The 24,477-nt window shown below is 35.0% G+C and overlaps 1 protein-coding gene across 1 annotated transcript in view; it reads right to left on the bottom strand.

Annotated features, from left to right (window-relative positions):
• Positions 1-24,477, bottom strand: part of NF1 (neurofibromin 1) — a 261,002-nt gene that overhangs the window by 149,864 nt on the left and 86,661 nt on the right. The window contains exons 12-16 of the mRNA XM_080825306.1: positions 19,248-19,379; positions 12,661-12,795; positions 8,681-8,794; positions 3,015-3,094; positions 1,449-1,572 (exon numbers count right to left, since the gene is read on the bottom strand). Coding sequence (XP_080681432.1) covers positions 1,449-1,572; positions 3,015-3,094; positions 8,681-8,794; positions 12,661-12,795; positions 19,248-19,379 — 585 coding nt within the window. The remainder of the gene's footprint in view (positions 1-1,448; positions 1,573-3,014; positions 3,095-8,680; positions 8,795-12,660; positions 12,796-19,247; positions 19,380-24,477) is intronic.

The raw sequence follows: 24,477 nt of genomic DNA, 5'->3' as shown, positions 1-24,477 counted from the left end.
TGTTTGAGACTATCCTGGAAAACCTCCCATTCCCAATTCCTACCCCTCACACCTTGAGATTATGCACTAGAAACCCAGTGGTACAAGTAATGTTTGTTCAATGTCTTTGAAATTCCTCTTAGCTTTTCACCCTTCAAAGCATCAGAAACAACAGATTACAGAAATGCAAAATTAACATTTCTAGATCTAACATGGACAGAAGTAAAACATCAATAATGTAAATCTACCATATGAAAAATATAATGTACTTCTCAGTACAAATGACAAATATTTTCTCCCAGAAGATTTTATCCTGTGCCATGTCAGGATAACTGGAAGTTAACTCTTTTGAGATTAAGTTTCTATGGACCAGTAATTAACACTGGTGTGTATGCCAAGTACGCTGCAAGGGTAACTTTACTGACCAGACTCCTCCAGATTGATTACTGGGTTACTAATGCTTATACTCTGGAGAATTAAACCACAGACAAGTCCACCCAGATACCAACTCACCATTAGTCCATTTGAAAACAAAAAATTTAACAAGCTGCATGGTACACTGAAAAGCACATCTTTAATACGTTTAAGTTTTTTTGTAGCTATGATTCTAGAAATGGATAAAAACTCATTGGATCAAGTACTCAAAAATTATGACGTAATAGAAAAAAATTTTAACTGACTATAGAAACTTTATGTTAAAAGAAATGAAAGGCTCTTCTCCAATCCCTTAAAACCCTGTCCCTAGTTTTAACAGTAGGAATCAAAACTTTTCACTCAACCCTAGAGAAGAATACTCAGATATTCGAAGAGATGAAACTGTTATGGCAGGAATATAAACAAACTTAGATTAAACACCCTCAACCTCTTCCCTTCAGTTTGATACATTAACATTCTCTGGACTAGCCTAAGCCATAAGAGTCAAGTCTTATGCACAAACTTAAGATGGAGTATGTTTCTCAACCTAATTTGGTTATAGCAGCCCAACTCCTCCTAGACCGAGACCCCATAGAGTCCTGCTTAACTCAACCAGAATTTATCAGGATTGCAACTTAAAGGATGAAGGCTCAGAATAATTTTTAAAATGTTGACTTGTCATCCATCATCCTCTGGCACAAGTATTTCCCTTGAAGACTCTGCAGGCAGGAAGAGCTAAAGCAGGACGTAATTTGGATAATATACATTTCCTTAATCTATTCCCATTACCCCAAATATTCTTAAATTTTACAGATGTCCTCTTTTTTTAAAAATATTTTATTTATTTATTTGGCAGACAGAGATCACAAGTAGGGAGAGAGGCAGGCAGAGGGAGAGAGGAAGGCAGAGAGAGAGAGGAGGAAGCAGGCTCACCGATGAGCAGAAAGCCCGATGCGGGGCTCGATCCCAGGACCCTGGGATCATGACCCGAGCCGAAGGCAGAGGCTTAACCCACTGAGCCACCCAGGCGCCCCTAAAGATGTCCTTTTGCTTACCTTATTTTTAAGAAGAAATTTATTCCTGCAGATCAAAATTTCCCGCAACCATTTGAGAATTTCTGTGCTACTAAGCATTTGATGGCTAGTTAATTTCTTGCAGATGTAAAAAAGCATTTGAGAGCTGCAAAAACATAAAGTTCATTATCAGTATCGTCAATAAATAACCTCACACACAAAGAGCTAGTCAGTACATAAGAATGACATTCTCTCATAACGGATACAAGTTTAGAGAAATTAGGATTTGTTTTAGAGAAATGGTTATCAAAATATTAACAGCAGGATAATCAAAGCGAGTAAGTCTACATTACATTACAGACTACATTAAAAAAAAGCAAATAATTCTAAATCCTCTAACCCCCCAAACTCCCAATTGTTTCAACCACACGTCCCATCTCTGCACAAGACTCAAGAAGAAATGACAGAAGACATGTACAGCAAAGACTGTGTATAAACCCAGTTCTCTACAGCAGGGATCTGCAAACAACTGCCTATAGGCCAAATCTAGTCCTTATTTGCTTTTGTAAATAAAGCGTTAGTGGAACATGGCCATATCATTCACTTACATATCGTCTCTGGCTGCTTTCATGCTCTAACAGTGGAACTGAATAGTTCTGACAGAGACTGTATCGCCCACCAACCCTACAATATTTACGACCCAAACTTTTAGAGAAAAAATTTGCTGATCCCTACTCTACGGCCACAACGTCCAAAACAGCAGCAACTAGTCAGCTACATGTGGCTACTGAGCACAGGAAATGCAACTTGCCCAAACAGAGATGTGCTATAAGTGTGAAATGCAACCAAAATTTGAAGACTTGATGGAAAAAATAATATAAAACATCTCAGTAACTTTTATACTGATTACATATTAAAATAACTTCTAGATATATGTACTGGGGTTAAAATATTATTAAAATTAATATTACCTGTTTATTCTCTGTAATGTGGCAACTAGAAAATTTTAAATCACATATGTGATTCATATTACATTACTATCAGAGAACACTTTCTATGTGTTTAGGATTTAACTCAGCTGCCAGGTGACTTAGTGCACCCACTTCTATGAGGATAGATAATGACAAAACTGGAAACTTACACATTCCCATTTTTTCTCAATATGCTGCCTTTGAACTCTTTAAAAGATAATAATTTATATAAGCAGGAAATAAACTATAAAATTCTACAAATATTTTTACCTACTAAGGCAGATGTTCACCATTAATTCACCTATCAAAATCACTGGTATCATAGGAAATTAATAAAAAGACCATAATCTTAAAAACAAACTATTAACATTACAAAATTTTAACACTCTAAGCTTATAATTGTAATCAACAATTTAGAACAGTTGTAACTACACAGAAATCTGAAACAGAAGAGAATACACCAAGTAACAGTACTTACGGTTGGGTAATAAAATTTAGCATAATAAAATAAAAAATCGTAAAACCTCTATAAATAAAGTTTTACAATAAAGCAAGTACTAGGGAGTTAATATCTAAACACAAAAAATAAATACAAAATAAAATTTTAAATTGAATTTAAAAATAAAAGTACATATACCTAATTTCCCAGAATGTTTCCACTGGAGCATCAGGATTCCATAAATCAATGCTGTCTAACTGATGAAGAACCAGCAGAGCCTGAATTTTTAAAAAAAGAGAGAGAAGAGTTAACCAAAAGTTTTTTGGTAGATGTAACACTGGAGTATTTATCTTATAACTGCTAACAAATCCAGTTATTTAATTGTAGCTCTAACACACAGTATAAAGCAAAAGAGAAAAACTCTGAAGAACCCAAATCTCTAGGAAATAATAAATGTAGAATCAAATAATTTTCATTCTTATCATTCCTACTTTAAATGGCATACAGGGATACAGTTAAATGACTGATGAATTCGGAGGAGCAATAGATACATGTAAAAACTGCTTTAAGACACAAACTAAGTAGGGGCGCCTGGGTAGCTCAGTGGGTTAAGGCCTCTGCCTTCAGCTCTGGTCATGGTCCCAGAGTCCTGGGATCGAGCCCCGCATCAGGCTTTCTGCTCGACGGGTAGCCTGGTTCCTCATCTCTCTCTGCCTGCTTCTCTGCCTACTTGTGATCTCCATCTGTCAAATAGATAAATAAAATCTTTAAAAAAAAAAAAAAAGACACAAACTAAGTAATTTCTGTCTGTGTCAAAGAACCCAATAGAATAAAAAAATTAATCCCTAAATAAGGAGAGCTCACCAAAATTAATGCGCACAACAGTATTTTACTTCAAACCCAAAAGACAAAGTAGAAGTTATCTTGCTCATCACAAATTCTTTTGGAACATTAAAGATCAATTATTTCCAAAAACAAGAGAGAGAGGGGAGCAAAACAGGTTCGCACTGCATAGCAGATTATTCATTCTAAAATATTCCAATTGACAACAGAATTGAAGTTGGAATTTGGTTTATAAAACATTAACAGGAATTAAATAATTTACTTAAAATATACAACATGCAAAATCACTATTTAAAACCGTCAACGTAAAAAGTGTAAAACTAGACTCTTCCCTGAAACCTGCCCTATCCTAACTCCAATTCCACGGTGATGCCCCAGAAGGACACTGCTGAGCTGTATATATTCTTCTCGGTCCTTGGTCAATATATTTGGTGATGCTTTACTCCCCTTTAAATGCTATTTGGAACAAATAATGAGAACTGATTTCTTATTCTCTTAACGGTAAATCAAGTGCATAAAATGCTAATATTTGCACTGATAATCTGCCTTATATTAGGAAAAGATATATAAATGTCTAAACTTAGACCACTTTATAATGCTAAACCTTACAAATGATATAAAGACCAGACCTATACTATCTTATTTCAAACACTTTTATTGTAATTACTTTTAATATATCATGAAAACTTCAATTCATTGTGAGAATCTTCAAAAATTATAGTTGGTAGCTCTCATGCCAAGAAGAAAACAACACAAATTTATATTCAACTGTCACTATTGCATAAAAACAGTACAATTTACCTTTAAGTAGCAAATTCTCTATGTTTGAAAAAACACTTTTTTAACATAAAGACAATGTGTTTGCCTTTTCCCTGCCTTAATATGATTGCTTTCCTTGTAATGTTCCCTTCCATTTATTTTCCACATATATTTTTTAAGGTTTTATTTATTTATTTGAGAGAGAGAGAATGAGAGAGAGGGCTCGAGAGAGGGGAGAGTCAGAGGGAGAAGCAGACTCCCCACTGAGCTGGGAGCCCGATGTGGGACACGATCCTGGGACTCCAGGATCATGACGGGAGCCGAAGGCAGTCGCTTAACCAACTGAGCCACCCAGGTGCCCCTTCACATATATTTTAACAAAGCTGCAAACACAGTAGAGTCATTTGACATTTCATAAACATTCTTTCATACTGCCATGTGATCTGCATGGGTTTTTTTCGAAGATTTCATTTATTCATTGACAGAAAGAGATAGCAAGACAGAGCAAGTACAAGCAGGGGGAGCAGCAGGCAGAGGGAGAAGGAGAAGCAGGCTGTCCACTGAGCAAGGAGCCCAATGTGGGGCTCGATCCCAGGACTAGGAGCCCCTTTGACCTGAGCCAAAGGCAGATGCTTAACCAAATGAGCCACTCAGGTGCCCTGTGATCTGCATGTATTAATGGATGTTTAATTCACCAAGTTGAAATATCATTCTGTCACTAAATATTAACCTGTTTTCTTTCTAGTGAATATTTTGAATTCTCTAATATTCTCTCATTGTAAGTCAGAGCAATAAGCATGTGTGTGTGCGCGCATGTGTGTGTACCTTTCCCTTTAGAATTGTATTCACAGGATGAAAAAAAATTACAGGAATGGAATCATTTGGACAAAAAAAGGGGATATTTCCCAATTTCTGCTAAATACTGTTAAACAGCCTTCCAAAAAGAATGCAATTTATAGGTTGAACAGTACACAAATAAAAGCAATGAGTGAAACAATGAATTCTAAGACATTTTTGGTAAAATGCAACACATAGTACAAACAATAAAGTAGCATATCTTTCAAGTATATAGCTCAAAGAATTTTTACAAATGTACATAACTCCATGTAACCATTACCCAGATCAACACTGTCAGTGCCTAGAAGCCCTTTTCATATTCCCTTTAATCATTAGTGCTTGACAAGGGTAGCCACTGAACTGACTTCTACCACCATAGACTATTACTATCTGTTTGTTATTTATATATAGGGAATCATATAGTATGTTCTCTTTTGTGTCTGGCTGTTCTCACTGAACATTACACTTGTGATACTGATTCATCCATGCTCTGCATTTAGCAGGAGCAGCTCATTCTTTTTTCACTGTTTTAGTCAATGGAATAAATATAACCAAAATTATTTATCTACTACTGTTGATATACTTGAGTTGTTTCTAGTCTTTTTTGGGGGGGGGGGGATGAGTGCTATTACAAATTATACTACTATTAATATTTTTTGTATGTTTCTTTTGGTAAACACACATATGCATTTCTATTGGATACATACCTAAGAAAAGAATTGCTAGGTCATACGTTTACTTTGTAGATACCGCAAAACAATTTTTAACAGTGGTTGTACTAATTTATCAGAGTATGAATAAAAACATGATATAATCATTTATTTCATATAGTTTTTTATTACTGATTTCTAGCTTAATTACACTGTAGTAGCAAAAAAATTCTGAATGATTTCAATCCTGTAGAATTTGTTGATACTTACTTAATGCTCAGGATATATTGAATGTTCCATGCATACTTGAAAAGAAAGTATTCACTGAGTGCAATGTTCTCTGTAGTCAAATAGTTCCTATCTGATAAACACGTTCAAATCTTCTATCCTATTTTTTTCTTTTTTTGGCTTGTTTATTCTACCAGACCTTGAGAAAAGTATGCTCAAGTATGCCACTAAAACTGGACTTGTCTATACTTTTACTTCATGTATTTTTATTTATTTTAAGCTTTGTTTTTAAGTTCATACAGAGTTTTATTTTCTCGGTAGACTGGGCACCTTTGTAATAATGAGATGTCCCACTTCATCTCCAGTAGTGCTTCCTGCTTTAAAATCTGTATTTGTGTATTACTCCAGCTTTTCTGAGTACATGTTTGTGTGGTTGAAATATCCTTGAAATATCGACCCCACAGTGTCTTTATATTTAAGCTGTGTCTCTCCTAAAGGCCACATAGTAAGATTTTTGCACTCTTCAGTATTCAGCCAAGAGAAATGAAAGCCTATGTGTAGACATATGTGCAAATTTGTACATACACATTCCTAGTTTTATTTGTAATAGCCAAAAACTAGAAACAACACAAATATCTATCTAAACAAGTAAATGGATACACAAACTGTGCTATGGCCACATAATGGAACACTATACAGCAATATACGTGCAGTAACATAGACGAATTAATAAGTATGCAGAGTTAAAGAAGACAGACACAAAGAGTACACTTTATTAATTCCACTTATATAAAATGCAAGTTAGCCTGCAATAACAGAAAGCAGATTGATGGTTGCAGAGGAAGCAAGGGAGCAAGGCAGGAAGAAGAGAGGAAGGAAGGGAGTACAAAGGAGCATGAGACAACTTTCAACAATGATGGATATGTTCACCTAACTGACTACTAACAGGTGAATAAACTGTGATTTAATTAACAACAGAATACGTATCAACAATAAAAAAAAAGGAATTAACATATGTAATATATGGATGAAGCTCAAAAACTTGTGAGTAAAGGAGGCCAGATGAAAAGACATACATAGTGTAAGATTTCATTCATATGAACTTTCAGAACTGGCAAAACTAATTTATGATAGAAATCAGACCAGTGGTATTTTGAGACAGGGAGTTGGGGCACAAGATACAGGAGAACATCCCAGGGTGACCAGAAATATTCTAAATCTTCTATGATTTCTATTATATGTAAATTATACCTCAATAAAATTGATTTAAATTTTATAACACTCTATTTCTAAAACTTCATAAAATCATATTTAGCAATCAATATAAAAAAATTTTTAAGTCAACTGTATTCACACCCACAAGGATAGCTATAACCCAACAGACAGACAATGACAAGCGTTGGCAAGAATGGAGAAATAGAACCCACATACACTGCTGATGGGAAGAGAAAAAGATACAGTCACTTTGGAAAACAGGTTGGTCATTTTAAAAGTTAGACAGCTACCGTAAGACCCACCAATTCCACTGGTAGGTATATATACCTAAGAAATACATCCACACAAAAACTTTTATACAAATTTTCATAGCAGTATTATTCATAATAGCCAAAAAACCAGAAACAATACTAAATGTCCATCAACAGATGAATAAACAAAATGTCATATATGCATGCACTAGAACATTATTTGGCAATAAAAAACAAACAAGTATTGTTACATGCTACAATATGGATGAACCTTGAAAACATGTTAAATGAAAGAAGCCAGAAACAAAAGCCACATATTTTATGATCCCATTTATATGAATTGGCTACAATAAACGAATCTACAAAGACAGGAAATAGATTAGTGTTGGCCAGTGGCTGGGGTGGAAAGAAATGGAGAATGGCAGGGTTTCATTATGGGGTGACAAAATGTTTCAGGGTTAGACAGTGATGGCTGCATAACCTTGTGAATATACTGAAAAACCCTGAACTGTACACTTTTTTTTTTTTTAAAGATTTTATTTATTTATTTGACACAGAGAGAGATCACAAGTAGGCAGAGAGGCAGGCAGAGAGAGAGGGGCAAGCAGGCTCCCCACTTAGCAGAGAGCCCGATGCGGGGCTCGATCCCAGGACCCTGAGATCATGACCTGAGCCGAAGGCAGAGGCTTAACCCACTGAGCCACCCAGGTGCCCCTGAACTGTACACTTTAAAAGATTAAACTTTATCGTATATGAATTAGATCCCTATTTAAAATTCAATATATATTTTTAGAACTCCAAAAAGTCAACTGCAATCAGAAAATTTTGAGGTTTTGTATTATCAGAATTTGCACAATGTTTCTGCCACATGAGATATAAATAAAGTAAACCCCTTCTTTCTCCATAGAGTTCATAGAACAGCATACAGACACAAACATTCCATTGCTAGAAATGCCATCTCTGACAAACAGATGTTCAGAAATGACTTCTATCACTCATAGAAACCACACACAAAGGAAACATTTAGAATGTACATAGTTACCACCTTTCCTTCAAGAGCCTAGAATTCATCTCCCCTCACCTCCATTGCTTCCTGAGCAATCTCTGGCATGTGGGACTGAGGGACCAGCTGAACAAGCCCTGTTATTAACTCCGCTGTACTGCCTTGGGTCTCAGGCCCCTGTTTTCTTGGATTCTGCAAAGAAAAAAGCAAGTTCATTTAAAAAACTGTATCTGTTACCTGACAGGAGCTAGAGAGAAAAGAGAATGGAGAATATCTACTAATGGGTACACTAGACTTTTTAGAGTGATGAAAATATTCTAGAATTACATAGTGGTGATGCTGCACAATCTTGTAAATATACTAAAGACCAGTGAATAGTACACTTTAAAACAGTGAATTTTATGGTATGTAAATCACAGCTCAATAAAATACAGTAATTGTGGAACTTTTTTTTAAAGTCCAAATTGTTTTTGTTAAGAACTCACTTAATCTACATCTAAGTGTTCCTTCATGTGAACGATGTCTAGAGAAAACCTTAATGAAAACAAAAGCTAGGAATTAATTAATTTCTTAATTAAGAAATCATATCAATAAAAGGAGTAGGTAAAAAAAAATTTTTTTTCACTAACAGTATACTGGCTAAATGATACACCTCTGGTTTGGAACTGATTGAAGGCAAAGAACATGTGCTGCATGATCACCCCATGCAGACCTCTTGTCTAGTGTAAAACATCTGCCCCAATACATCCAAGGCTAGAATCCACACCTCCAGATGCCTGTCCTTCAGTCTTTTTCATTGTTGAGAAACACTGTGTACTAAGCAAAGCAAATCAGTGGTGCATATAAATGCAAACAGTCTACCTAAAGAGACTAAAATGCTTCCTGTAGCTTGGAAGCATCTATTTATACTTCAAGAATATATGGTTCTTTTTTTTTTAAGATTTATTTATCTTAGAGAGAGAGTGGGGGTGGGAGACAGAGGGGGAGGGAGAGAGAGACTCTCAAGCAGACTCCCTGTTGAGCACAGAGCCTAATGCAGGCCAGGGCTCTATCTTACAACCCCGAGATCATGACCTGAGCTGAAATCAAGAGTCAGAGATGCTCAACCAACTAAGACACCCAGGCGCCCCTATATGGTTCACTTAAGTGAGACCAATGCAACTTGTGCCCCCTTTTTATTTTGCTAACTGTGAATTCCTTCCCATTTTATTTTTTTTTTAAGATTTTATTTATTTATTTGACAGAGAGAGAGCAAGAGATCACAAGTAGGCAGAGAGGCAGGCAGAGAGAGAAGAAGGAAAGCAGGCTCCCGGCTGAGCAGAAAGCCCGACGCGGGGCTCAATCCCAGGACCCCAGGACCATGACCCGAGCCGAAGGCAGTGGCCCAACCAACTGAGCCACCCAGGCGCCCCAATTCTTTCCCATTTTAATGATTAAGAAAAACTCTCATCCCAGAATTTCTGTAATTCAAAACTATTAGCCTACTTTATAAAATTTAGATTCATTCACACATAACTCAGTAACATTTACTGGACACCAAAGACATGGCAAGTTAAAAAGATGTGTTTCCTACCCTCTTGGAACATGTAGTCTGGTGGGAAAGACAGACATCAATAAAATCACCAGACTAACAACTATAAAACTGCAAATGAGAGCAGAACTGCACACGTACGTGGCCCAGTCAGGGAGGCTCCCTAGGGTAATGAGAGCAGCTCCAAATGAGCCGGGATTATGCATAGAAAGAGGAAAGGGAAGCATATCATAGGCCAAAGGAACAGCAAGAGAAGGTATGAAGGAATGGGATAAGCAAGTTAGAATAAAGACAGACCATCATGATTATAGTAAAAAAAGAGAAAAAGAGGATGCTAGATGTGGCAGAAGAGGTAGGTGGGAGTCAGATTTTGCATGCCCCTGCAGGTCTATCTGGAGTTTGATCTTTATTCCAAGAGTAAATTCAACTAAAAGGTTGTAAGCTGGGCAAGAGGCATGATAAGATTTGTTTTTTTAAGACATCACCAGAACTTTAACTTCAGTGCAAAGAAATGTTTACAGAAGGGACAAGAGGGTACAAGCTGGGCCATGAGGAGGCCTGACAGAATGAGAGCAGTATGCATGAGGGCAGAAGTGGTAGAGATGGTAGACAATAAAATCACGTGACCTTAAAAATACCATGACTGACATCATTTAACAGTTAGTCTTATGTTTCTTGTATTTACTACGATTTAGAATTCTTCATGTAAACAGGAAATAATTAAGTATTTACAGTGAATCACTATTTTAACTTACCTTTGGTTACGCTGAGAAAAGTTGCTTCACCACTAGATGGCAGCAAAGAAAATAATTTCAATATTAAATGACTTCTGGCTAAATTTCAACCTTGGAAAATACCAAGTTTTGTTTAAATTCTTTTGCTTTGACTAATGAAATACTTAACACTGAAGGCACCAGTGGCTCTGGTGCATTCTTTACTCTGACATATAGTCCTGCAGAGCAATGTGATATATTACATGAAATGCATGATGAAATCCCACTGAAAATAACTTGTGCTACAAAAATGTGAGGAGAAAAGGGGATTTGATTACTTTCATAGTCTCACTGGTAAGACTTTACAGAATTTTCCACGTCAGATTCTAACGACTTATTCTATGAAACTTCCAAATTTGGATGGGCTTCTTTAAAGAATTCAAAATATCATAGGCCTTCCTTTGGCATCACTAATCCCTTTAGGAATTCTGTGTCTCTCTCCCCTTTTGTTTCTCTGAAGAAAAAATACTCATGTACACATTTTTTAAAATTCAAGGGGTTCACAGAACTCTTGAAAATATGGACATCAAGTTAACCCCTATATACAGTAATTTGAAAGCACATCATCAGCACTTATAAAACCTACTGCTAAACAAAGCAGTAAGAAATTTTTCTGGATGCTGTTCTCCAGGGACTGGAGAAACTTCAACAAAGGTTTAGCAGGTTATCCTGTCCTTCACAATACAAAACTGTCATATTTGGGATATTAATAACATTAATATTAATGATCAACTGTTTTTGTTTTGTTTTTTAGATTTTATTTATTTATTTGACGGAGACAGTGACAGAGGGAGCACAAGCAAGGGGAGTGGGACAGGGAGAAGCAGGCTTCCCACTGAGGGGCTCGATCCCAGAACCCTAGGATCATGATCTGAGCTGAAGGCAGATGCTTAACGACTGAGCCACCCAGGTGCCTCAATGTCAACTGTCTTTTATTAATAATAGTTGACATTTATTTGGTGCTTATTATGCATTTATTAAACACTGTTTCCAAAAGCATGAGTGTACCATCTCAAGCTTCTTAACAATCTGAAACAGGTACTATTATCATCATTACGAGAAAAGGAAGACACAGAGAGGTTAAGTGACCCAAATCACGTCGCTGGTCTATCTCCAGAACCTATGCTTTTAATCACTTAATATAACTAGCACTCATTTACATCTGGTTGTTCTTAACTACTCTGTGTATCACAGTGTTGCCCTCAGGAATCAAATCCCACCTGAAGCTGCAAAGGCAGAGTTATGACAATAATTAAGTGCTAACCACAAAACACCTGTACCCTCTTCTCCTTCCAAGATAGTATTTGTAGGCAAAGCCAGTGATAATGGGTTGATGACAGAAAAAAGGGAAATAAAAAAGCTAAATGGTCTGGCAAGCACAACTGGAGATTTAAAAACCAACTGTGAACATGAGAAAAGACTTGGATTTATGTTGGCTTCATTACCTCCACCCCCCCCCCCCAGGATAATGTCTAACTAATATAAACCTGGTAACCAGGCAAAGAAAGAAGACCTCACGAAAATATGTTAGGGAAAATTAAGAAGAAAGGTAAGAAATCTAATTATAGTAGTATTAGAGAAATGTAACTTCTCTGTAAGTTAGATTTCTTAAAAGATGTCTTAGGTTTCAAGCATCATCAGGAAGGATCAGGAGTGTTCTTTTAGCTAATAATCGTCTCCAAGGTCTTGGCATTTCACTTAAACCAAATTAAGTTAGTATAGTAATTTCAAGGTCTTTCATAAAAAATACTTACACAAAGCAGGAGCTTTGGATCTGCATGAATGAGTTTTACCATGGACAAGAGAAGATACTTATAGCTTCTTGTCTCCAGGTCTGTAGGTTTCTCTTTAAATTTAAGGCTTGTTACTTTTTCTTTAAATGTAAGACTCTAAAAATAAAAACAAAAACATGTCATCACTTTGTAAAAATCAGACATCAAATTCAAGATAATAGCTATCTAACTTTGAAAAATAAATCCATTATAAAAAAGCTTTGTTTTAAAAAACAAACATTTTATACCACCATATGTGTGGTATGAGTACAAGCATCCAAAAGTAAGTATGAAGTTAATATTATTAAGCTTAAAAAACAAATGACAACTATTTTTGCAACATTTATATTATTCTTACTTATAATGTATCTAATAAATTTATTAAAAATACTAAACACTCTACTATCAAGTTGACTCCTAAGTAAAAGAACAATTTTCCAAAATGTGTAAAACATTAGGGATAAAATATTTAGTCTACAGCTCTCACAGATACATACACTGAACTATTCATTTAACAAACATTTGTCCCATACAAATATACAACAAATATTTCATACAATCTACATTAATTTTAGTAAGATGCATTGTTAATGCGCCACAAGAAATGAAAATCTACCATCAACTCTTAAGACACCAGACAAATAAAATGTAGTCTCAATTTCAGAGAGGTTGAAGACTAAGAATAAGTGTTTCTTAGACTTGATGAAATATGCTACATTGGCAATCTCTGTAATTTAAGTTTAATTTTAAGTTTTGCTTTTTCCTTCAATGGCATCCCACCTCTCTCAAGTTATAGAATGCACGTATTTTGCCTGAAGAACATTAATAAAACAGAGAAAGAACTCTTTGACAAAGACAAGTCATGAAAAATGTGCTTCAATTACAGAGAGTATCTATGATAGACGCTGTGCTGATACCATAATTATGAAAGCTATTCCACCAAAAATCCAACAGTTACCTTCTGGACACAAAACCACCTCTTCCTATTGTTATAAATTATTTCACCCTCTCCTTTAAAAGGGCATAAAAATACCAAGTTCTGACACATATGCCTTTATTTATTAATGTTTTTAGTTTTAGGTGTACAACATAGGAACTTTTTATATACATTCCAAAACGGTCACAGTAAATCTAGTTACAATCTGTCACCATACAAAGTGGTTACATTACTGATTATATTTCCTATGCTATGCATTACATTCCAAAGTCTTATAACTGAAAGAAAGTACATCTTAATCCCCTTCACCAGTTTTGTTGACCCCCACTCCGACTACCCCTCCTTCTGGCAACCATCAGTTTGTTCTCTGTATCTTTCAGTTTGTTTCTGTTTTTTTTAGATTCCACGTATAAGTGAAAAATACAGTATTTGTCTTTCTCTGACTTATTTCACTTAGTGTAATACCCCCAAGGTCCATCCATATTGTTGCAAATGGCAAGACTTCATTCTTTTTTATGGCTGAGTAATATTCCAATGTGTATATAAACCATATCTACTTATCCAGTCGTCTACTGATGGACACTTAGGTTGCCTCCATATCTTGCTATTGTAAATAATGCTTCAATGAACACACATGTCTTTTCAAATTAGTGCTCTTGCTTTCTTCAGATAAATACCTAGGAGTAGAGCTGTTGGATTGTATAGTACCTCTATTTTTAATTTTTTGAAAAACCTCCACATTGTTTTCCATTGTGTCTGCACCAATTTACATTCTGACCAACAATGCACAAGGGTTCCCTTTTCTCCACATTCTGCCAACACTTGTTATTTCTTGTTTTTGTTCTAATTATTCTGACTAGTGTGAGGTTAAATATCAATGCGGTTTTAATTGTACTCCCTTGATGTTAGCGATGTTGAGCACATGCCTGCTGGGCATCTGTATGGCTTCTTTGGAGAAACTGTATATACACAGATCAAGGCTATCCAGCATCTATGCACCCATAATAAAAGTGTCTAAGTAAATGGGTTGTCTTTCAAGGTTAAAAAGTGGAGATGCATATCTGTAACACACAGCCATAATTCTCAATCCGTAAGTGTAAGATGCATATGTTAGTCTGCCCAAGAACGCTGAAGGGTTTTGGTCTTCAAAGGGGAAAACGGCTATCTAACATACACATTAATGTTCAAGAATGTCACTCCAGAAAAGAAACACAAGACTTAACAAATACTGTATGCTTTTGTATTTATAATCCCATTGCAAATATCTTACCAAATGTATTTAATAAATTCTAGTTTTACTGTTTGCTCCCATTAAATTCTATTCTTTTTTCATTTTAGTCACGGTAATACCTTAGATCAAAGAGATCAACTTTCATGAAACAAATTTACTAAGTTGTAACTTAGCATATCTGCTCTTCCCTGATACAGCCATTACACCAGAAGAAAGATCTGAGAACAATTAACAGACGTAATAGCTATCTTAGTCAGTAATCGTTTTCAAAAGTTAATAGTTCAATTATGTCATCTCTTAATCTCAGGTATCAGCATACAAATTTTATTTCAGCACTGCTGCCTAATACAGAGTAAGGACTTGAAATGGTTGAATAAAGTTTTCAACTCAAGTATCTTTCTATTAATGACCAGTAGGGGGTTATAAAAAATCAGGAACAACAAGCTGAAGAAGAAATGTATTTCTTAACCAGAAATGTAAGAAAGTCATCCACTCATTAATTTACTGACTGGCCTTCCATACTACAGATTAAGAACCCAAGCTGGTACATGCTCTTTGGCCAAATAAAAGAAGTGGTCATGCCCAGGAACAAATTCATTAATCAGAATATTCAGCTGCCTCTTAAGGGCCTAAACCATCTGTTAACTTATTTAAGACTGTGACTAAATTACAGGCATATAAAATCATTTGCTGAGCCAGGATCTCCTTAAGAAGCAAAATGTGAAAAAAAAAAAAAAAAGAAGCAAAATGTGCATAAATTACCCATATTTGTGAAAATGCATATATCTATTGTTAATCGGCTACCTTATTTTAAAACAGTAAAGGATTAGTGCTAAAAAAAAAAAAAAGTATTTCAAACTTTTAAAAATACTGCAAAAGTATAAAACGGAGAAGCTATGGCTCAATGTTAATATGGAAAGACTAAAAAGTTTAAATGCCAAAGAACTCAATCCAAGATAATAATGCAATCTTAAAGTATATTAGTAGAAACATGGTATGCAGGCACAGCAGGTTAATGCCATTCTTTAACTATACCACATCTGGAACGTGAAAATCAGATCTTAATATGTTATTTTAATTGAAAAAAAAAAGTATTAGATTGAATTCTTTCCAAAAGAGAAGCAAATCAGAGGAGGGTTTTAAAAGCAAATCAAGAAAGAAATTCATTCACTCATTCAACAAATATGTGCTAAATGCCTACTATGTGCCAGATACTATTCTCGGGGCCAGGAACCCAGTGTCGGACAAGCCAGACAGAGCTCCTGCTTTGATCAAGCTAATGCACAAGTGAGGGAAGACAGCTGAAGAACCGGACAGACACTGAAATGAATGTGAACTATTCACTCATCATGTGACTATCTGTCACTCATTAAACATTATTTGTGCAGATCAAACAGTACACACACACATACCCTGCAAGCTTTTAAAAAAAGCTCAAATACTAAAATCCCTCCCAATGCTAAATCATATAAAAATAAAAAGAAGCCTTAGGAGTACAGGATAACTTCACTTAAGTATTTGCAGGGCTCTCTTAATGGAAGAATCAGAAGTGTTCTATGGAGCTTCAGAATAAGAGAGAGAGGGTCAATGATGAATGGGAGTGACAGGGAGATGAGTCCAAGTTGGTTAAAGAAAAACCTTCAAGTTGCTCTTTCCAGGAAATACATCCACCTCCAAAATACAGGGTGGTTTATAAAGGCTTCTTACATATTGAACTCCGTGACTGCTACTTCTGCAGCAAGACAAAGGCTCAGGTTTATCAGAAACATGGAATCTTCCGAAGCAATGCAAAGGAGGACAACCCACTGAGCACGTCCTGTAATACAATGGCTCTCAATTGAGGGCAGTTGTTCCCAGGGGAAACTGGAAATGTCTGGAGACATTTTTGGACTAGCAGGACTGCTACTGCTGACATGTAATGAATAGAGGCTAGAAATGCTGCGAAGCATCCTACAACATATAAGATAGTCCCCTCCAACAGTCCCCTCCAACATTCCAAAACATCCAAATCCTGATGTCACCTTTAAACCATGTATATTATGAATTTCTGCGTTTCCAGCCTTGATGGCCACCTGTAATGAGCTCTTTACTAGAAGTTTTAAGCAAAAGCTGAAAGACTGGCAATTCTATGAGAGAAAGCGCCTTCTCTGTTTAGTTCGTCATGCTTCTCCAGTGTTACTATGCCTGGCAGCTTGTAGGAGAGCTCAATATTTTCACATTTGTTGTCCGACTGACTATTCACTCACCAGGTTGAAGAGGGGTAAGAGTCACCTTAAGGATCATCTAAATCATAAAATTTTATTATTCTAAAAAATTATTTCATATTAAATCTGTTATTTTTTTCTGGTAAGAAGATCAGCCAGAAAGCTCTCCTTCAGCCACTATGTACAATTATATACATATCTATATACATATATTTATATACATATGAAACTTTGTATGTGTATGTATACGCACATATATGTACGTATACACATACAAAATTTCACACATATATAAATATAAACAGCTTAAGAATGATTTTGCAAATCAAATGCATACTGAACTTCCAGAGAATAATAGGAAATAAAGATTAAATTCTTATCATAGGTGTCCTTGGACCAAAAGTCTAGTTATAGCTTTTATGAAATAACTTTCAGTAATACAGTATGTTGCTCTTAGAATCAGTTACTAAGTAGAGCTAAGAAGTAAAATAACTTCTAAATGTTGGGAACATTTTCAGAGTACCAATCAAATTTTGTCTTCATTCAAAAGAATAATTTAGTTTCATTTTCTTTCAGTTCTCATGCACAGAAAATTAAATTGCAGATGGCTGGTAAACTGGATTTGGAAATTAAAGTGGAAGTGAATATTAATTTTCTATCGATTTCTATTACTGGAGGCCATTAATCTTCTACCAGAGGAAGTAGAAAACTTAAAACAAAAAGTCAAATAAAGTTCTAATTTCTAGAAGATATTTAGAACAAATAATTTTTAAACAATTTATTGTAATGCATTTTCCAAAACAACCTTTTAAATGTCTAGTTAAGTGACATTTCAGTAGCCATTATCTAAAATTAACCTCCAATTAACTTGGATTGAAATTTTCAATTTTCTAAAAAAATTAAGTACTTGGTATCACAAAAAGTCAACTAAGAATAACTTTGCATTTTATTTACTTAGTAAAATATAATTGCCATGTTCTTTGGCTCTAATTTTTTAGACTAAATAACTTCAAAATGTATGGTATAGCAAACTTCTCTATTTGAATGTGTGAGATAAATAATCCTGAGAAACAATTACTGATGACCAGATAAGAGTGAACTATAAGTGTATTAAGCCAAAATATTTTATTGAGTAAAGGAACTTGGGAAAAGAGAAGCATGCCAGGGAGGAAGCTGTTTAAATTACAAGTGTAAAGTGGCTAATTTACTAGATAAAATCAATAGGTAAAAACATGCTACATTTTCAACTGAAATGACATGACGTGACTTTAACAGTAACTATACACAGAAAAGTCAAAGAAACCAAGGACTTTTCTGAGGTAGTTACAATGGGTCATACTTACGGCCACAGAAGCCCACTGCCATGCAAAACAGTGACTGGTTGGCATCTGATCATGTGAGCGACAGCAGCCAATAAGAATAGAAAATAAGAAGCAGAAGACAAAGCACCACCAATCAATGTCAAGAGCTGCCACGTGTAACACTCCTGCTATACATAAATACCAAGAAATGACTTCTACAATCTGTAACTGTCTGTTTAAATTGGTTCCATATGAGTTTTAAAATTCCATTTAAGAATATTTATCTGTTAGATACCTAATTTAAAAACACTCCTTTTACTAAGCTAAACACAAACTTCACTATCAAAGTGCCTATCGTTTTTAAGCACACAAAGCATATTTGCTGAAACATGAAATACTTTCATTTTAAATAAAAATGTTTAATTTTATTTCCAGTTTCCTATATGCAATGTTCAGCATCCAATGGGCAAAAACCATGCATTAGTAGAAACAGTCACTCTAACCTAGGAGTCAGGCTTCCCTTACTCATGCCCAAAGATGAGGAACAAAACCAAAATATTGACTCATTAGGAAAAGTTATACGAGAAAGAAGGTGAAAGAGACAAGACAAGGAAGGAAGGCAAGAAGGAAGGAAGAAAGAAGAGAAACTGACATTTTAAACAGCATTTTGTGAGAAAATTTCTCTAAGAAAAATAAATTCAACCCACTGAAATAGTGAAAAACAAACACCATTCACTAGCATTGCAACAATACTGCAGTATACAACATGCCATACTTGTAGAAAAGAAGGGACTCATTTGATTTTCAATAATAATCAAAAAAAGAGCAGGAATAGGACAGAAACACTGAAAATGCAATAGGAAGAAGGTGGGACTCAAATTCATGATCAATCTTACCGGTGCCATTCGTATCGCTGGGTGTGCTCCACAGCCCTGCACTGCTTTATGAAGTGTTTCACCAAACATGTTTCGAAGCTCAACTGAGTGACAGTACACAGCATCAATCTTAGGCCACCAATCCAATGCAGACTGGAGAAAAACAAGGACCATAAGAGAGGAAAAGTACAAATGTGCATGAGTTGTACACTCCGGTTAACACTGTAGCCTTATGTTTTATCCTTCTGTGAAAATCTTTCTGAGACCATGCAAACACACACCAGGATTTCCAAAGTCTTCAAATAATATCTTTAATCCAAACACTAACCCATACATTTATTTTAAAATATAATAATGAACATGAGACAAACTACCACTTCATGTACATGAGCATATGAGACTGTCTTTTCTACCTGATAAGCTAATGAATCTGAAAAACAGTCTTTAGAGAGCTAATTCTGTAGCCAATCTTTTTTTTTTAAGTTTAACATTTTATACATTTCAGAAACATATGCATATAGAGATAGTATATAATATATATTTTACCATTTAAGAATGTTACTATCAAAGCTTTAAAAAAGATTAGTGGTTCAACACAATGTTGAAGGAACATGTGGCAAACCATCACTTATATGCCTACAAACAACAATGATAAGTACAACACAAAATTAGTAAATGAGAAAAAGCTATTAGTAAACCTATAATCTTAAACTGATACGCAATGATGGTACAATACACAAAAAGACTAATGATCACCACAAAGACAAACTGATCATAGTGAAACAGATTTAAAGGTAATAATATTAGGTAAATATTTATCTATTTCAGTTTCACCTGTTTAGCTTTGGTTCTAGTTTCTAGTGCCTTTTTTATTTGAATAGTGCTTAATTTAACTTTAAAATTAGTTACTATGTTATGAAAATCACTAAAACTATAAAGTCTATCTATCAGTTAATACAAAAATGGCTGAATTTTCACTCCATATGGAGATTATACAAGGCATGGGACAACTTCAGACATAGGCTTCCAGCTTACTACACTGCTGCTCCATAGGAAGCACCTGAAAGAATGAACTAACACAGGAAGAGGACGTAGGGGGTCACCCCTATTCCAGGGTTCCTTCTCATTCAAAATTCTCCACTTCTAATTTCTTCACCCATAATTCTCAGACTATTCTAGGTAGCATCAAGTTATATTACCATAACCTAAAATTAGAATACAAACTCTAATTACTGGATAATAAAGTATACAATCAACTTATAATACATAATTTGAATACTGAACTCTATAGGAAGGGACCCCAAAGCTGTGAAGGAAGAAATAAATTCTCTTTGGGTAGTATGGCTGTTTCTCCTATTCCCCCAACTCTTGCTTTATTTAAGCTAATTCCTAACAAATTATCAAATTTTAGTTTACTTATATAAACTAAACTCTTTAAACTCTGGTCAATTTAGTCATTTGACTTGCCCAAGCAATCAACACAGCTTGATTTCCATATATTTACTAATTTATACAGCTTGTGTTAACCAGCTTAAAGCAAAAAAGGCTGAATGATCACAAAATACACTGAGATAAGGGACCTACTCATTCTCCTAACCCCATAATATCTTGTCAGAAACTAATAACTAAAGAAAGATGCATCCCATACAACATCCTATCCAAACTATTATGCTGCATCGATAGTTATTAAAATCATCACAGTACCAGATGCATCCTATAAAATAACAAGATTTTAACTTAAGATTTAGTCATTTTCGTAACTGCCATTTTTCATAATATAAAAATTTATTCATTTTAATGTAAAAGTTAAAGATAACACTTTCAAATAAAATATGCACTAAAAACTAGGCATCATGTAATTGGCAAAAATTATAGTGTTTTGAGCAGTTACTAAAAGTGTCTCTTCTGAAACTAATCAACTAAAGTAGACATTCCTTTTTTTCTCCTTAAAACACTAAGTTTATTGCCAAACAAATGGCAATACTTTTACGAGTACATAGTATGAGCAAACTATGGCAATTCTTCAAGAGATTACTTAAATAAATTTTCAAGTGCTTTGGAGAGAACTTATCCAACCTCTCGGAAGGAAAAGAGCATGTCCTTCTCAGTATGTAAGCTATCTGTAAGGAAACTACAACTGCCATAAGGAAAAACCCAGAATACTAAAGACTGTACAGCCACAGCATGTTCCGCTGATTGCTAAGGTATCTGGGTCACATATGTGTTATTACTATTTCTTTAATTTCCCAACTATAACAACATACCTAACTTAACCTAAAGGAAGTTAACAAAGGTTAAGTACATAACATAGATCTTATAATTCACCTCTTATTAGCATGCCATAATTAAAAAAGTGACAGCACTATGACTACCATTTTCAAAGCTGACAAAACTTTACAGTATAATAAAATTCAAATAGTGAACAGATTTTCAGATTTCTTAGGAAGGAACAGAATATTTTAGATCTAAACGCTCTACTTAGGAACTGAGTATGAATATGTTTCTCAGAAAGAAACAAAACAAAACTGCAAATCACTATCAAGTCTACATAACCCCTCAAAAACATATCACTAAAACTTTTGACATTGTGACAGTAAGAAACAAAATCTGTGAATCTGGCTAAAGAACCATGGAAGAAAAGAACGTATGAGGTGTATTGAACCAAGAATCAATGAAAAGGAAATCTTACACTATGAAAAAATTTAAGTTTAGGAGTCCAAATATCTAAGAAAAAACTTCATGGAATTTCAAGACAAAGTATTTCCATAAGGGTCTTCAGAGAGACTCTGCAATGGTCAATTCCATCAATCTGCTAGTTATTTTACGAATAGTCCTTTTCAGTCAGAAAGTACTTCAGATTCAGTATCCATTAGCCTTAAACCATAGGAAAGAAAAAACCCAGCCCTAACAAGAACGAATTTATCAAGCATCCTATGATATGATAAAGTATCATCCTCTTAAGTATACCTTTAAAAGATACTTTACAGACTCAAATTTATGCTTTTTGTCAAGCTATGCACTAAAGGTTACTGATGCTGAGTATTAAGCTTTGAAATACTTAGCCAATACAGGTCTTTCTTTATGAAAACAGACTGCATATTGACGTGACCTGTGGTACAGACACACTCCACCTTCACACATGCAGTACTCATCGGAGTACAGAAGGATACACAGCCACTTCACCATGTACACGGAGACATGCACGAAGTACCACTCCAGGCATGCTTTAAACCCACAGAGGAGCAGCTCAGCCACTTACAGCAGTGCCAAGTCCATGCTTGAAAGTGCTCTATATATTCAATTGTAGACAAAAATATTTCACAATTAAAGTAACTAGCCACAAAGTATCAAAAAAGTATATACTTGGGTTTATTAAATACAAATTGTCAGTATTTATGTAAAACCATCCACTCCAGTAAATGGAATGCTTTTAGTATTATATGTCAAAGAAAAAATTAATATTTCAATTCTGAACTACACATAAACCTCAGGGGGAAACATCTTTTTTTTTTTTCTTTCTTTCTTAAAATGGCCTTGAAAGTAAACATTGAGGATACAAGGTCTTGGCTCCTACCCTGGCAAAAGTAAAGTAAAAATTTTTTAAGTTTTTAATACAAACTTATACCTTATCTGCAATCAGATTCATAAAGCTTTCCCTTTTGGGATAGCTATAATTTAACCTAGAATTTAACCCACAGATACTCAACTGAGCAACATATCATTCCCTCAAGGCATTTTAGTTGTTCAGAATGTCTGGGGATGGGAGGAGGGAAGTGGCCCAAATGGCATTTAATGAAATGAGGATCAGGGATACCAGGCATCTTGCGATGTACAAGGTAGTGCCACACAACAAAGAACTGCCCTGCCCAAAATGCCACTAGCACCCCACTGAGAAAAACTCAATGTGTCACTGAATAGATTAGAGTTCATTTTCCCTAACAGAAAGGGATAAAAGAAAATGGATAAAAGACGAGAAAACAGGGGCGCCTAGGTGACTTAGGTGACTTAGTGGGTTAAGCATCCGACTCTTGATTTTGGCTCGGGTCATGACCTCAGGGTCATGAGACGGGAGTGCTGAGTTAGGCTCTAAACTGGGCCTGGAGCCTGCTTAAGATTTGCTCTTTCCCTCTGCCTCTCCCTCTCTAAAAAGAAAAGAGCAGAGGAGAGGAGAAGAAAAGAGGCAGAATTTGGTTCAATTCAACACATTCAAGGCAAATGAATGTAAGGAAGAACTTTTAACTCATCAGAGATACACTCTTAAAAATGGAATTTGATTATCAAGAGGGCAAATATACCTAAGTAATCAATGATTAAAGCCCTTTTTAAGGCAACCCTCTCAGGTCCCATCCCTCTTTGGGAGCTTTGTACTATCAGCCAATAAACTTTGCTTTACTATCACTCAATAAACCTTGCTTTGCTGCCCACCAATCAATCAATCAAGCCCCTTTTTTAAGGGAGAATAAGAAAAACTTGACAATTTACATGTAAATGGATAAAAGTAGAGCTTGAGAACCTTCAAAATACTACTGTTCTTGACCAGAAGAACAGAATTTGGCAGAATTTTTAAGATTAGGAGTCTAAATATTGAAGAAAAACTTAATGTGATTTCAAGACAAAGTATTTCCAAAACTGTCTTCAGTGAGACTCTGTAATGGTCAAATAGTTAAAACTTCATGGTCCAAATCTGATAAGGTTTCATTATCATTCTACTTAATGCATTCACATCAGAGCTGAAGGTTTCACAAGTACCTTATTTTGTCTGATATGCTTCTGTATCAGGTCAACACCTCTATTTAAGCGTGCTAATATTTCATTTGTTTAAGGAAGACCAAAAAGTATAACCAACTATGATCTCAGCATTTTTAAAATGTATCATACTGGCCTACATAATAAATTGTTAACTACTTTTAATTTAAATGGCAAGGTGACAAGTCAGAATATATCAAATGCTGGGAAAAGGCTAGGAGTATTAAAATAATATTTAAAGAATCTGGGATGAAAATGTTCAATTATATTCTCAGTGGCACTGTTCTCAAGTGCTTTTGATGCAAATAAAATATTTTAGGTTTAATCCTTCCAAAGGATCCTATTAACTCCACTTTTCTCAATAAAGCCCCTCAGGTCAAACTGAATATGAAAAATACAATTGTGTATCAGTTACTAGATATAATCACCTGTGAGAAATCTCCCTATATCATACATCTAAGTTCAAAACCTTTTATAAACCAAAAACGTCTTTCTTAAAAAGAAA

The sequence above is a fragment of the Martes martes genome (assembly GCF_963455335.1).
Source record: "Martes martes genome assembly, chromosome: 16".
Classification (NCBI taxonomy): Eukaryota; Metazoa; Chordata; class Mammalia; order Carnivora; family Mustelidae; genus Martes; species Martes martes.
This window is presented reverse-complemented; position numbering and strand designations above follow the sequence as displayed.